Source organism: Tupaia chinensis, unplaced genomic scaffold (genome assembly GCF_000334495.1).
Source record: "Tupaia chinensis unplaced genomic scaffold, TupChi_1.0 Scaffold000473_1, whole genome shotgun sequence".
Classification (NCBI taxonomy): Eukaryota; Metazoa; Chordata; class Mammalia; order Scandentia; family Tupaiidae; genus Tupaia; species Tupaia belangeri.
Window position 1 is genome coordinate 991,066 of NW_006159982.1, and position 16,875 is coordinate 1,007,940.

Here is a 16,875-nt window from a genome sequence, read left to right on the forward strand (position 1 = left end):
CCCTAGTCTCAGTCACTCTAGATCACAAACACGTGTGTGCCTGACATGACCAGAGGGTGATCCTAGGATGTGAACGCAGGACCTTTCCATGATAGATCCAGATCCAATTGTATTATTACCACTGAGCCACCACCTGCCCCCAGTGTGAGCCTTTGAATTTTGATGCTCAACTTTTCTGTGTTAAGAACAAAGGTAAGAGGGACCAGCAGATGGCATAATGGCTGTATTGCTGGACTCCCATGTAGTTGACCACACACGGTTCAAGTCTCAGATCCAGCACCTTAAAACTCATGCTGGGTGTGTGTGTGTGTGTGCCCAAAATCCTGAGAATGGAGAAGGGATTGTGATGTGGTCATCTCCCTAGGGGGGTGATTTCTTACTTTCTATCTTTCTGTCTCTCTGGTGAGCACATGCACCCTATAGTAAAACAAACAAACAAACAAACAAACAAACAAACCCTCTCTGGAAAAAAATAAAAAAGAATGAAAGAGGGAGAAGTCCAGGAAAAAGAACAGCCATTTCACTAAAATTGCATGCCTTCTATATTAAAAATATAAAGTATGCTAAATTCAGCTATGGTAAGAAAGCAGGGAGGTTTGGACAGGATAAATATGGGGAACGAAGTTTCATATATATTTTTTTTGTCAAAACCTTTGTTTAAAAACAAATGAACAAACTAAACATGTTCCACTCTCCTCCTGAAAGAGTGGGCTTGATTCTTACCCATGAGTCTTGAAATAGGGTAAGAACAAAGTAGAGACTTTTTTCTCTTAATCACCTACCAATAGCAATGATGGGAAATGGCACAAATAAGGCTGGCTATATTTGTGCTAGGGGAAGGGAAGTGAAAACTATGAGTCATCCTGCTATCTTTGAATATCAATGGGAGCAGAAGTTCTTTTTGGACTGATCACGTTCCAGCAAAGAATGTTCTGGCATGCAGTGGGGCACTGAGGAAATCTGCTATGTTTGGACACGCCAAAGAGACTTGAACCACCTGAGCCTTCACCAGGTCCACAGGGGGCCCTGTTGGCCGAATCCCTCATTCCGCACCACGCTGGCTTTGATCCACGTTGTGTGTGTCCTTCTGGACCAACGACATCTGGCATTCAGTGAGCCCTGGTGTCATCGCCTCAGTGAGGCTCAGCCTTTGATGGGTCTCCAAAGAGCTGAGAACAGAGCAATCTTTCATGTCAGACAAGATGGAGGAGGAGCTTCTTGGTTTGAAAAGGAAAAGGGAAACAGAGGAGGAGTATGGAAGGAATGGAGGAAAGAGGGACATTTGGTGAAGAAAGGGACATGAAGGGAGGAAATGATACCTAAGCAGGGATGTGATGAGCAGGCCCTTCTTCCTCCCCTAGAACTGCTGGCACTGCCTTTGTGAGCTCAGATGCCCACAACCTGTGTGCACATTGATCACGCCTCCTCTCAGTCCATCTTTCTAGCACTAGCAGGACTAGGACTAAGTGGCAAGGTATTCACTGTTCTATAGATTTCTAGCAGTGACAGGGAGAGGGAAGAAAATAATCAAGAAATCCCATATGAGACAAAATGATGAAAATCTAGAAGAGCCCATGAAATTTCTGCTACATACTCTCATGATTCTAGAATAAGTTTTTGTGTGTGTTTGTAGTTTTGCTACAGGGTGTGTGTGCTCACCAGAAAGAGAGAGAGAAAGAAAGAAAGGGAGAGTGAGAGATGAGCCTCCAGGGCGATGACTACACAGCAGCCTCTTCTCCCTCATTCTCCTCTTGGGATGTTGGGTACACATGCACATCTGCCCAGCATGTTTTAAAAGCCATTCGGACAGGGACTGGAACTGTAAAGTTGGCCCTGTGGGATCCAGCTGCTTTAACCTCTGCTTCACCTGCTGGCCCTTGTTGAACACAGGGCTAGAGTTGGGACGGCTGATTTTCTACTTTTTAGCAGCACAAACATTTCTATGTACAGGCAAATTTTTCAAAATGAACTTTTTATAGGGATGGAGTTTTAAAATCCTTTGCACGTAAACAGCATTTATTGGTGCCTTTTTTTTGGACACTGGACATAACAAACTTCGTGGGACAATATTTAATCTGATTTTCAAATTACTGATATTATTCAGTAAATATATATATTGTCATAACAATCCTCCATAGAATGTACATGAAGATATTCTGTAATTTTAAAAACCACCAAACTACTACAAATGTTTCCTTTGCTTTTCCAAACTTGGAAACAGAACAAGAACCAAATGGCTCTTGGTGTTTGAAGGTAGAGTGAAGACGGGAAATCACCTGAGCTGGAAGGTAGAAGACAGTGTTTCTTGCCTTGGTAATAATACATAAGAGCCACGTGGCATCAGGAGGGTCACATAATTATTTTGAAGCATCAGTTTTGTCATCTGTAAACTGGGAGGAATGACGTGAGCCTGGCTCTTCCAGATGCCTGCTAGGAATACCAACTAAGGAAACAAAGGTGAAAGTCCTTTGAAAATTCAACAGCCCCAAGTAAACAGAGGCAGAGGAACTGTTCTTTAGCCTTTGATTTTTGTTTGTCTCATCTACACTGAATAGTCTTTTATCTTTTATTAAAGAATTACTTATTTAGGGAACCAGCAGTTAGCGAAATGGCTATGTCACTGGATTCCCACGCAGTCGACCACGGTTCATGTCCCGGACCCGGTGGCTTAAAACTCACACCGGGTGCATGTGCGTGCGTGCCCAAGATCCCGAGAGGAGAATGAAGGAGAAGGGATTGCGGCGTGGCCATCCCCTCTGGAGGGTGATTTCTCGCTTTCTGTCTCTATGTCTCTCTCTGTCTGTCTGGTGAGCGCACGCGCCCTATAGTGAAAACCTCTCCAAAAAAAAAGAATTACTTATTTAATTTTATTCATTATTATTAAAAAATTTTCTATAGGGCATATGCATTCACCAGAGGCAGACAGACAGAGAAAGAGGGAAAATGTGAAAGCAAGCCTCCAGGTCTGGGAATTGAACCACAGTGGGAGTCCAGTGCCTTCACCACCATGCCACCTGCTGGCCCCTCAAGAGTCTCTTAATGTAATTCTCTAATCCTATAGCAGCAAAGGAACAGCACATGCCTTTGGGTACAAGTTCTGCACTGCCACTAGCTGCAGAGAAAACAGCCAGGACACCCAGCCCATGCAAAGACGAGTGATGTCTGCAGGCTCCCATGTCTACCCTGCCCTGCTGCCCCAGGCAACTGCCAGTCTAGGGAAGCACAAACAGCCTCCTTTATATAAAAAACCCTCGCTCTTCCAAGTAAGACACATTTTTCATCTAGGATTTAGGCCATAACATATTAGATGCGAAATACATCTAGACTATCTGTGACCAAATGACCCACCATGACAACAACTCACAATAAAACCAGACATTTTACAAAATGCTGCTGACTTCTGGAAGTAGATGCTGAGATGAGAGTTCCCAAATGTCTGCTATCTCAGCGTCCCATTTCTTCTTCTCTATTAGTTGGCTATCTACACAGAGCATTAAGAGGTCAAAAACAAGGAAGACCGTAAAGGTCAGAGTCAAGGTAGGAACCCTGGGTCTGGAAAACTCTGGTCAGGAGAGCAGAAATGAACCACTGAGGAGGAAAGGGCAGAGGTAAAGGTTTGGCCTTGGTGTAGACGTGGGCTCCAAGCCGACTACCCAGAGAGCAGCCTGGAATGACTCACTTCATTATGCTCCAGGCAGTAGATCATCAGCTCAGAAAGAATAACCACGCCGGTCCTCCCCACGCCGGCACTGCAGTGGACCACGATGGGGGGGTGCTGGTTCCTGGGGCCTTCCAGCATGCTGTTAGTATGGCGACGGACCGACTGGATCTCCTCCAAGTAAGCTGCAGGACAAAATGCACATCTTGTCACCGAAGTAGTCCTACATGGGTTTGCATACAAGTGTGTGTGCTGGGGGAACTGGTGGCGAATCTTTTTTTTTTTTTTAAGTGACAATAATTTACAATTCTTACAAGATACTAATTATTTGGCTGGTACCCGCTGTACAGTCCTGGATCCAGAAAGGACCAGCTGGGAGTCAATTAGTCCATGGGAGAATTTGTTCTTTAAATTAAATAGTTCTTTTTTAAAAATTAAATTCTGTTTTCCCCTCTGCAAATCCCTAAGTCCCCCAAGCAGATGATTCTAGACATTACTTACAGCAATTCCTACTATTAACAGACTGGGATCAGAACAACAGCTAAGTCCCCTTGAAACGTCCGCCTGTCAGAGCCAATTTCTGATGGGGAGAGAGCATCCATCTGCCCCTTCTCCCTTCCCCTCGCTGAATGAGTGGATGTCAACTGAGGCTTGACTTCAGTTTTAGGTTTTAAAATAGACTTTGGGGACTCTGTTTTTCAGCATGAATTCCAGGGGGTTAAGCGAGTAGCTCAAGATGAACCCCCCTTCTGGAGGCAACGTGTGTGTGTGTGTGTGTGTGTGTGTGTGTGTGTGTGTGTGGTGGAGAGGGCGGTCAGGATCCTCTTCCATTCCTTCCAACATCTGCCTAGCTCAGCTGGGTTGCACAAGGTTCTGTTCACAACTCCAACTGGGCACAAAAGCAAAATTAGAGCAATTAGTGACTTTTTTCAGAGTCATGAATAAAAGAGGGAAGTATATAAATGTAATCTGCAGACAGTCCAGAAATCAGAAAAATGTCGCTGAGTGATTTGGATTATGCAGTAGCTCAGAGAGAAAATGAGTTGAAGGTTCTTGACATGTGGAAAGCCGCCTCCTAACGTAACAGTCTAGACAAAACTGGAGGGGAAATGTGAGAAAAAAGTACTTTTCAACCTTTCAAGTCATTTAAAAACATCTTTACATTTAACTCCTAAGAACCTGTACATTTCTTTATAACCATATCAAATTACCAAATAATCTGAAGATTATTTCCCTTAAAATCTTTCTTTTACAAACTCTCCTTGTAACCTGATCTATTATAAAATAATCTGAAGTAAGAGAGCTGCCTACATAAACAAGCTGCTATTAGTGTGACCACGAGCACGGCAGTTAGGGCAGCTACTACAGGAGGAGGAGTACTGTAAATGAGAGAATGAAACAGGAAGAACGAACTGAGAGAGTATGGAGACAGTGAGGTGGATGGAGACAGCACTAGCAGACGCCAATTCAAGCTAAATACTGTGCGTGGAATTCTTATGGTTTTATTGTGAGGGGGGGAAAGATATTGGGCAACTGAGTGTCCTGTCTGACAAAAGGCAATGTCCACATACGAGGGCCCAAGCTATTCTTGAGCCAAATTTAAACAGGAAAACCAAAGAAATGTTGGGCAGTACAGCAGATGCCACCTTCAAGTGGAGGTTTTCACAAAATGCAGAGAAACTGGATTCAAAGAAATGCTTCCTCGATGTCTATCGTATTAATAAACTTCCTTACACCGTGACTCAATGAAGACTGCTAAAGAGGAGCAGGCAATCTGGTTCAGGTACTCTGCATTCAGGAAATCTCATTTAAATATGGGCACAAATCTCTAAAACCTAGAAGACACAGAGAGCCAGCATTCTAAGGCCCTGCACAGCATACTTGATTTGAGTTTCTTAGAAGCATAACTTAATAAGTTTATATTCTTAAAATTATCACTGGACGGGATCAGCAGTTGGCGAAATGGCTATATCACTGGACTCCCACGTAGTCGACCTCAGTTGGAGTCCTGGACCCAGTGGCTTAAACTCACACCGGGCATGTGTGCGTGCCTGTGTAAGATCCCGAGAGGAGAATGGAGGAGAAGGGATTGCGGCGTGGCCATCCCCCTTGCGGGGTGATTTCTCGCTTTCTATCTCTCTGTCTCTTTCTGGCAAGTGCACGCGCCCTATAGCAAAAACCTCTCAAAAAAAAAAAAAAAAAACCAAAACTATGTGTGTGTCTGTGTGTGTCTGTGTGTGTGTATCACTGGATTAGCAGTTGGCATGGAGGTTAAGGTGCTGGATCCCACATAGGCAACTGAAAGGTTTGAGTCCTAGTCCTGGTAGCTTGAGAAACACATTAGTCACATGGTCATTGGTACCCAAAATCCAGAGAGGAGAACAGAGAAGGGACTGTGGCATAGACTCCTCTCTGGGGGACCTATCTCTCTCTCTCTCTCTCTCTGGCGAGTGCACACATCCTGTAGCAAAAACTAAAAAACAAAACAAAACAAAACACAAAAAACCCCTCTATTTTTCAGTAATTTATATTGGCTTTCCTTATACTGATTCTAATTAAAAAGATCTGACTATACTTGTAACAATCTTACATGCTCACTCTTTTATCAGCACTGATAGTCAAGCATCAAGCTGATCTATTTTTATTGTTTCCATTTTCTGCCTCTTGGAGAAAAATTTTAATAAGTCAATTAGCAAAAGGTTACCAAAACGAATAAAAAGAGCACTGCTAGAAAGGAAGAAGTTTCTGCCAAGGTCACTATCCTCCCTGTTAATATTTTGAACTACAGATTACTGCCCATTTGACCTTAGGCAAGTTACCACATCTCTCTAGATCTTATTCAAGATCCTGTGACTCCAATCATCTTCTCTCTCCTTTCAGCATCCTGTCCTCCAGGTACCATCAACACTAATACGTCTATCAATGAACATGTACCAGAACATTTCTGTTGGAACTTGTACACTGGACTATTTAGGCATTGAAACCTGTTTTTCTCTCTCTTCTTCCCTCTACCTCCCATTTTAAATGAATATCAAAGTGAAATCCATGTTTGACATTATCTGATATTTGGAAGATAGTCTTTGTGGTGGTCACAGGACTTCCATTAGTTGGAGAGTCAACAACATAGCAGGTAAGTATCTGTGGAAAGTGCCAGGGCCTCCTTCCCAGTTGGGGAACTAAGGAACAGGCTTCTTTACCATTGCAGGACATTAAAGGGAGTGTGTGGAAAGTGAAGGGTGAGCTGTAGCCTCACTGAAATGCAGCTGACAGTACTGGCTTTCATGCCTGGACTGCAGGGACTGGCCTGTCTTTCCCATCAGACTGTGAGCAGTCTGAACAAAGACTGTGCAAGCCAGTTTCACCTCTGTGTTCTCAGAGCCTGATCCCATGCCTGGATAGTGGGCACGCCCCAATTTGGGGCTTTTCTTTTTTTCTTTTTTTTTAGAGGTTTTTTGCTATAGGGCACATGCATTCGCCAGACAGACAGAGAGAGACAGAGAGATAGAAAGTGAGAAATCACCCCCCAGGGGGGATGGCCATGCCGCAATCCCTTCTTCTCCATTCTCCTCTCGGGGTCTTGGGCATGCACGCACACGTGCCTGGCCTGAGTTTAAGCCACCAAGCCCAGGACTCGAACCATGGTCAACTACCTGAGAGCTCAGCAACATAGCCATTATGCTGACTGCTGGTCCCTTTGGGGCTTTGCATATATAGAGCACTGAAGATAATCAGATGAATGAGTTTTTAAAATAACTATCTCCTGGAAAAATATATGTCAATATATGAATTAGTCTTCCCAGCACATTGCATTTTCAAAAACTATGAGCTGATTTCAATAGTGCTTAGTATCTTCATTATAGGTATGAGAAAGTACTGGCTGAGATATACTGCTATAAGGAAATGCAGGGCTTATGAGATGCGAATCTTCTATAGAAAGAAAAAAGTAAGTTATTTACTTTTAGTTCTTTTTATTGTGATAAAATAGACACATAAAACTTACCATTTTAACCATCTTAAGTGTACAATTCACTGACATTCAGGATATTCAAAATATTGTGCAACTCTGATTATTATTCATCTCCAGAACCTTTTTCATTATCCAAACAGAAACTCTGTACCCATTAAACAGTAACCCCCTGTTCCTCCTTCCTTCTAACCTATGGAACCCTCTCTTACACTTTCTGTCTCTCTGAATTTGCCTATTCTAGGTATTTCACGTCAGTGGAGTCAAGCAATACTTGACCATTTTTATCTAGCTTCTTTTATTTAGCATATTTTAAGGTTCATCCAGGTTGCAGCATGTGTCAGAAAAGTGATCATGAGCATCTAAAGGTCTAAATTAAGATAGAACTAACTTCAGCTTATGTTCATAAAAGATAAGCAGAATATAATAAATGACATGTCTTATCCTTCTCTGTTCTACATAGTAACAAAAGAACATATACACCAGTGTTACAATATTTTGTCCACTGAGGAGAAAGCATTCTCTCTTTCCATCTTCTCTCCAACAGACAGACCAGGAAGTTGGTAAAACCCAATCTGATAGTAATATAGATTAAGAAGGAAAAACTTACACAAAAATCCTTGCACATCCTCTGGGCAGCCATGATCCGGCCAGTCAGTATATTGTAAATGCCACACCGTCCTTTCCTGCCCAGACAAAAGGTGCTTGACCTTCAAACCTGTGGTTGCATAGCAACCAGAATCTGTTCGGAACTTTGTGGTGACCTTGAACTTGCCATAGGTAGCTGAGCTGTGCTTGGAACCCAGTTTGGGCCAGTATCGGTGACTTTTGGTTCGTCCACCCTCCTGCATTGCACAAAACAAGCAAAATTGGAAGTCAGTTCAGGGAAGCTCTCACCTGCTTAATTTTTAAATCTGGACACAAATAGAAACAAAAATAGCTTTTAATTCACTAACTCAGTAGCTCTGTGCAATGTCTATCATACAGTCGATCCTACACATTTCAACTAAGACAAATAATATCAGGTCATGGAAGAAGTCATGATTTTTCTTCTACGTTTTTCTATGCAAAAATGTGTCATGACTTTTCTGATGATACAATCTTTATAAAGACAATTACATCGATGGAAGATAGAAAAGATTCACAACTGGAGTACAGCTGAATGTTAAAAGAACAGGTGTGAGGTCAAAGGCAGGAGCAAGCTTGGAGTGTTTAGGAACAAGAAAGTTGTCTTTAAAAAAAAAAAAAAAAGGAGAGAGAGAGGGACAGTGAGAAAGCAAGCAACCAGGTCCAGGACCACGGTCAGCCATGTGGGAGTGTCCAGCATCTTAACTACCACACCACCTGCTGGCCCAGTAACAGGAAGGTCTTCTGAGAGGCTGGGGAAGTGGTGGAGATGGAGGTAGAAGAGGAGATCAGAAAGGCCTCACAGTCAGTAGTGGGGCAAATGGTTGTCACTCCATGGACATCCATGGACAATGGGAAGCCAATCAAAAATGTTAAGTGGATGAGAAAGAGATTCCAGTAATTACTCTACTTATGTTTTACATTTTGATGGTCAGCCCAGGCTCTATTCTCTCACTGACTACTGACACTGTCTCTATCATCTAGTGTCAATGTTACATTTCAGACTGCTCAATTTGTTTTAGCTCAATCTACAATAAAGAAAGAGAATAGCTGCCTATTTCACCATTCTTTCTCTCTTCATTTTACAATCTTTTTGGAGAATAAACACTTTCAACCACTTAGAAAAGCCTCTTTTTAATGCTTCACAGTTTTGAAATCATTGGTGTGAGACTAGAGTGTGTGGAGGGGATGGCATTGAGGAGACGAAGGGTGAGCAGGGAGCTGGTGGAGGGACAGGAGGACATTAAGCACAGAGCTGAGGTGGGTGGGATAACTCTAGGAGCTCCAGTGCCTTTAGAGAAATCCTAATGACTAGCTCATTTGCAAAGCAACACATGTTTGGTGGATACAAATAGACTTACCTAGATTCATTTGGTTTAAAACTGTATGTTCCTGAGTTTGAAATAGGCCTTCCTCTTTATTTACCAATCCTGTGACAACAGGCTTGAGTAAATAAAAGGCTTTGAGTTTACAGTTTTGCTGAGTATCTAAATCAGTTATGGATTTTTAAAAACTTGCTATAGTAGGACCAGCAAATGACATAATGGTTACGTTGCTGGACTCCCACGTAGCTGACTGTGGCTGGAGTCCCAGACTCGGCAGCTTCAAACTCACATTGGGCACATGTGCATGCATGCCCAAGATCTCAAGAGGAGAATGGAGGAGAAGGGACTGTGGCATTACCATCACCCCTGGGTGTGTGTGTGGGGGTGATTTCTTGCTTTCTATCTCTCTGGTGAGTGTATGCACCCTATAACAAAAAAATCCCTCTGGAAAAACAAAAACAAAAAAACAACCAAAACTTGCTATAGCATGCTCTCACTGAAAAGTGAGAAAGCACCCTACAGGGGGTATGGTTATATTGGATTATCCTCTCCTCCAGTCTCCTTTTAGGATTTTAGACGTATATAAACACACGTGTGCCCATACTGTCTTCTAAGCCACTGGGTCCAGGACTTACACCGTGCAGTCAGCCTTGTGCGATTTAGCTGCCTCAAACACCACACCACCAACTAACTGGCCCAGGAGTTTAAGAGACTGTATGTCTCTGGCTGTCACACAGATCACTAGACTCTCGTTGTCTTGACAAGGCTGGCTCTTTCTTGTTACTCAGGTCTCTGCTCAAATACCACCTCCTAAGAGGGGCCCTGGCTGCCAACCTAACACCATCCCTAAACTGCTCCCTTTACCATTACCTGGTTTCTTTCCCTCCATGGCACTTAGTATTATCTGAACTTATTTTATTTGCTTTTTATTGTCCCTTCCAGTAGTACATAAGTTCCATGGGGACAGGGATAGCACACAGAGGGTACATTGTATTTAGCTGAATGAATCCCTCACAGTGATGCAATTCAATAAGATTAGAACTCTGTTCTAGAGACTTTAAGGAGAACTCATTTTCTTTGTGGGAAGGTCAAACAGAAGGTCAGCCCAGGGAAGTACAGCTGCCTTTAAAGAGTTGGAAGTCCTTTTCACCACCACCTTCTAATAGGGTGTCCTGGAAGGCAACTGCTCCAAACAGTAATAAAGGAACTACACTCCCTCACCCCCTAATTCTCTGTTCCCTATCTATTTAAAATAATTTGGAAAGGGTATTGCAATGTCATGGATATTGTTCAAATCACAGGAAACCAGTCTGTTAAATGGCTTCAAAACACAAGTTGGAATTTAATGAAAGGTACAAAAGGAAGCGGTTAAAAAAATGTTGAGAATGTGAAAAGAGAGGGAACACAACACTCTTCCCCACCCCCCACCCCCCCCAACAGCAAGCTCCGAGCTGACTGGAACAACTGGTGCTGGGTACCAGTTCTAATAACGCCACACAGAGGTCTCCAGTTACACAGAAAAACTAAACTGTGTTTGCCTTGGCAAAGGAAGAAAAAGATTGATTTTTTTTTTTCTTCCTCCCTGAAGAATAGCACCTCTCCAGGAACAACAGCTTCTGGTCTCTTTTGAGCTGACAAGCATGATGTCACGTGGAGCTGGCAGTGCCCAGGTTGGGAATCTATGTCAGTTTAACCAGAGCAGCCTGAGGGTCTCGAATTCTAGCGGAAAGATCACTGTTTTGTTTGGCACACACCATCAACCGGCTGAACTAAGATTTGGCTGTTTCTGGTTCTGTGTTGTTTTGTTTTCATTTTAGTCCGTGGCAATGCAAAAAAAAAAAAAGGAGTTAAAAGTGAGATGAAAAATGAGAGGAGAAAAAGCCACAGTAATAAATGATCTGTGGAGGGAAATAACGTATGTGGAAGTAAGAGAGAAAACAGATGAACACTGAGAGAGGAAGACCTGCAGAAAATCTGCACAAGAGGGAGGAAGGGATGACAAAGTCGCAAACACAGAGCCCATGTCTGGTCAGCTCTTCTCCCCCACCCCCTGGGGGAAAGGATGCTGAGCGGACCACTCCCTTACCTCCTCTGCGGTGACCATGGCGATCACATTCACTCCTTGCTCCCACACCATCTGCCAGAAGTCATGGCACGTGTGTGGCAGGGGACCCTGAGTGGCTATGTAATGCCATTCTGCCCCACCAACCACCACCTGGAAACCAAGGAAAAAATTTTGTGAATCGATGCCAAGTCTAGGACAAAACTGCCTGGTGACCGTATGTCCATTTAGATCCACCTTAAAACCCTGGAAATATTTTCTGGATCAGGAATCAGCAGATGGTGTAGTGGTTATATTGCTGGACTCCCACATAGCCAATCATGGTTCAAGTCCCAGACCCAGCAGCTTCAGATTCACACTGGGCATGTATGCGTGGATGCCCGAAATCCTGAGAGGAGACTGGAGGAGAAGGGATTGTGGCATGGCCATCCCCTGTGTGGGGCGGGGGTGATTTCTTGCTTTCTATCTCTCTGTCTCTTTCTGTGTCCCTGGCAAGTGTATGTGCCCTATAACAAAAATCTCTCTTAAAAAATATGTGTTTTGGACCATACAGGTTAATCATCAAAAACTCTGAGCCCATAAATGGCTAATGACACACTCTCACCTTTTGCTACCCAAACCTATTAAAATATTTACCATGTCTTTATTCCTCTGCGACTCACGGCATTTCCAAACCAGTGCCCATTAAAAACATATATACATACACATGCACACATATATATGAAATAATAATTACACTTACCGTGTGCAATGCAGTCTAGTATTTTCCATTCTTTTCTATCTAGTCTAGTTCATGAAAACACATGCATGGTCAAAACCATACCAAAGAGATGTTACAGTCCATCCCCATGCTGGGATCTACAGTTTGAAAAACCCTGTGCCATGGCATCCTCTTAAGCAATGAAAACGTCTACCATGGATAATACCCCTTCTGGATCAGCCTCTTTCTGTTGCTGACCTGATATAAAGTGTGTCGTAAACCTCCGTTGTCACTGCTGCTCTGTGGTGCTTCACAGGGCAGAGAGATCACGAAGGCACTTGCTGATCCCCGTGACATTTTACCAATAACTTCATGTGTGCAGTACCACAGTAACCACCTGAACTACAGAGTCAAGACATGATTCTGGATAGTGAAATGATCATCCCAGGCAGTTCAGGGTGGTCTGGGAAGATAATGCTGCAGGTATAAATATCAGCTGCAGAGAATCATGAATAAGTTGTGCCCAAAGTGCTGAAGGTCACGCTATCAAGGGGAAATAGCCTTTGAAGGAACTCAGTTCTCCTGTTCTGTGCAAAATCTACCCCTACACATCCATGCAGTACAGATCTCTAGAGAGTTCTAAGAGCAATGAAGCGAGCGTTGTTTGAAACTTTTTACCCTCATTTATTTTATGAAACTATGTGCTAACTTGATTCAAACAAAAACAATGTCAGTTATTGTCTTGTTACACAAGACATGTTTAGGTCAAAGCTGGCAAGAAAAATCCATTTTCCAAGTACTGGGGGGAGATAACATTCATATATTCGCTGGCTAGGAGTTTATCTGTGGGATTGTGATTTTAAACATTAGCCTCTCTGGCACCCAACCTATAGGAACCATAAATACTTCCAGAGAATGTTGCTGCCTGGGGCCTTTCAGCATATTCCAAGTATTGACAAGAGGATATTAAAAACTGCATTAAAAACACAACAACCGGTGCCACTGAGGTAGATTTCACAGATGTGATTCCACCTCTGGAGCAAATAAATCTCTGTTCTGTGTTAATGGCTGCCTGGAACCAGGGGGGAAAAACATTGGCAAAATATACAACTCTATTCCAAAAACACAAGGACAAGTTCTTGCAAGCTCTATGGGTCTATTAAACGCACCCATGTCTAACCCGGATCCATAAGATGAAATGTGGGCCTCAGAGAACACTGAGGAAGGGAACGCTTCTCGGTTAACAATACCCGGTGGGCACAGTTTATGTAGAGTGACAGCATTTTCCAGAGAGCAGATGGAAAACGGTGGAAGAAATTTGGCCGAAACAGGAAGACAGTATAATACTGAGATGCAAGATTTCCATAGACACTCCATCAAGAAGCAGCTGTGTGATCTGCATCTTTGTTTGACTACATTATTTAGTCTTTTTTTATAGTATCATGAACTTCGCCATTGCCAATTTACTTGAGTTTCTGAGTTTTATATTTTTTATTGTTTTAGTTCTTGCTCTCAAAAATAAAAGCAAAAATGAGCAATGTGATCTATAATGGCCGTTCTTCCACATTTCTTCTGAGAGCACTTTCTGTTACAAAAAACTAAATGCATTGGGACCAGCAGTTAGTGTAATGGCTATGACGCTGGACTCCCATGTAGTCGACCGCGGTGCACGTCCCGGACCCGGTGGCTTAAAACTCACACCAGACGCGTGTGCGTGTGTGCCCAAGATCCAGAGAGGAGAATGGAGGAGAAGGGATTACGGCGTGACCATCCCCCCTGGAGGATGATCTCTCACTTTCTATCTCTCTGTCTCTTTCTGTCTGGCGAGTGCACACGCCCTATAGCAAAAACCATGCAAAAAAACCCCAAAAACCTAAATGTATATATGGTTCTCTATGCTCTACATACAAAAATACTACATATAACCAGTTGTTCTTTGTCATATTCTATACTGAAACCGGTTATAACCCATACGCAAGTCAAATACCTGACTATACTACAGATACTCAAAGGAATCTACTAATAACTCTGCTACAGTTGAAAAATCCAGTTATGAAAGGAAGCAATTCTGGACAAGGTCAAGAACAGGTTTCTAAGGCTACCAATCACAGTGGAGTGTTTTCTGTTTGTTTGTTTTTAAGGTTTTTGCCATAGGGTGAGTATACTTGTCAGAGAAAAGAAAAGTAAGAAATCACCCATGGAGGATGCCCATGCCGTGATCCCTCCTCCATTCTCCTCTCAGCACATGTACCCTATGTGACTTTCAAACCCCTGGGTCCAGGACCCAAGCTGTGGTTGGCCATGTGTGAATCTGGTGCCTTAATCACCACACCATCTGCTGGCCCGAGATTTTTACTATGAGGCATGAGTGCTCTCTGTAGAGACAGAGAAAGACAAAGAGACAGAAAGTGAGATATCACCCCCACTACCAGGAGATGGCCACACCACAACCCTGTCCCCTCCCTTCTCTTCTCAGGATTTTGGGAAGGCACACACACGAGTTTCAAGCCGCCAGTTCCAGGACCCAAATGATGATCTGCCAAGTAGGAGTCCAGTGCCTTAACCACTACAGTACCTGCTAGCCCCCCCAGCCAACTTAATGTCATTTAAAAACTTACTGTAACAACTGCTTTAACATTAATATAAACAAATTTTCCCACTTTGGAGTTTGGAACATTTGGTGGACTCCCATGTAGTCGACCGCGGTTCAAGTCCTGGACCCAGCGGCTTAAACTCACGCCAGACGCGTGTGCGTGTGTGCCCAAGATCCAGAGAGGAGAATGGAGGAGAAGGGATTACGGCGTGGCCATCCCCCCTGGAGGATGATCTCTCACTTTCTATCTCTCTGTCTCTTTCTGTCTGGCGAGTGCACACGCCCTATAGCAAAAACCATGCAAAAAAACCCCAAAAACCTAAATGTATATATGGTTCTCTATGCTCTACATACAAAAATACTACATATAACCAGTTGTTCTTTGTCATATTCTATACTGAAACCGGTTATAACCCATACGCAAGTCAAATACCTGACTATACTACAGATACTCAAAGGAATCTACTAATAACTCTGCTACAGTTGAAAAATCCAGTTATGAAAGGAAGCAATTCTGGACAAGGTCAAGAACAGGTTTCTAAGGCTACCAATCACAGTGGAGTGTTTTCTGTTTGTTTGTTTTTAAGGTTTTTGCCATAGGGTGAGTATACTTGTCAGAGAAAAGAAAAGTAAGAAATCACCCATGGAGGATGCCCATGCCGTGATCCCTCCTCCATTCTCCTCTCAGCACATGTACCCTATGTGACTTTCAAACCCCTGGGTCCAGGACCCAAGCTGTGGTTGGCCATGTGGGAATCTGGTGCCTTAATCACCACACCATCTGCTGGCCCGAGATTTTTACTATGAGGCATGAGTGCTCTCTGTAGAGACAGAGAAAGACAAAGAGACAGAAAGTGAGATATCACCCCCACTACCAGGAGATGGCCACACCACAACCCTGTCCCCTCCCTTCTCTTCTCAGGATTTTGGGAAGGCACACACACGAGTTTCAAGCCGCCAGTTCCAGGACCCAAATGATGATCTGCCAAGTAGGAGTCCAGTGCCTTAACCACTACAGTACCTGCTAGCCCCCCCAGCCAACTTAATGTCATTTAAAAACTTACTGTAACAACTGCTTTAACATTAATATAAACAAATTTTCCCACTTTGGAGTTTGGAACAAATGGTAACCTTCTAAATAAATATGCTGTGTTATTAGGAAATGGGGGTAAGCGATTTGGGAAACGTGAACTTTGTATGTGTACGCATGTATCTATAACCCTGCATTCTAAGTGGCCCCAAGCTACGCTGACGGTGACATGCTGTGGTAGGAAGGTTTGCAGTATTTGGACTATTAGCAGAAGTGTAACACCGCTACATTGGCCACCACGGCACATCCTGGTTTACATGTAAATTAATCCACTCTTATAAATATCATGAAAAATTGGAACTTCAGTTGTAAAATGAATAGCCTGTAGTATTACAATGGAGAAATGGTCATTTCTGTTGCTATAAAAAAATGATAAAAATGACAGTAATACAATACCTGTGACTTCCAAAGTCTCTTATCACTTGCTAATTACAAACAAAAAAAGGACAATCTTCAGTGAGTTTAGAGAGTGTTCCAGCTCAGGAGGGAAGAAAAAGTTAAAGCCTTGGTAATGAGCAAGCTTCAGAATAGGTGGCCTGAGGTTCTCTCTGAAGCTGGGAGACTTCCTTTTCTCTGCAATGACAGGCATGCCCTTCCTTTGACTAAGGAGAGCACAGGAGTTTAAGAACACTCCCTAAGGATCTGGGGACAAGCCAAAAAGCACAATAGCACCCCATACATTTTTTTTCCGCCCTACACTTCTACTTTGCTTTGTTTTGTTTTAAGGTTTTTGTCATAGGGAAAAGTGCTATTGCTTGCTGGAGAGCGACAAAGACAGAGGGAAAGTGAGACATCACTCCTCTCTGCCCCTAGTGGAGGATGGCCACACCACAATCTGTTCTCTTCCATTTTCCTC

General features: G+C 43.2%; 1 protein-coding gene across 2 annotated transcripts in view; it reads right to left on the bottom strand.

Annotated features, from left to right (window-relative positions):
- The window catches only part of PTPN14 (protein tyrosine phosphatase non-receptor type 14), a 206,881-nt gene that overhangs the window by 7,346 nt on the left and 182,660 nt on the right, over positions 1-16,875 (bottom strand). For both annotated transcript variants that reach the window (XM_006155825.3, XM_027774712.1), the window contains exons 16-18: positions 11,661-11,789; positions 8,233-8,467; positions 3,680-3,843 (exon numbers count right to left, since the gene is read on the bottom strand). In XM_006155825.3, coding sequence (XP_006155887.1) covers positions 3,680-3,843; positions 8,233-8,467; positions 11,661-11,789 — 528 coding nt within the window. The remainder of the gene's footprint in view (positions 1-3,679; positions 3,844-8,232; positions 8,468-11,660; positions 11,790-16,875) is intronic.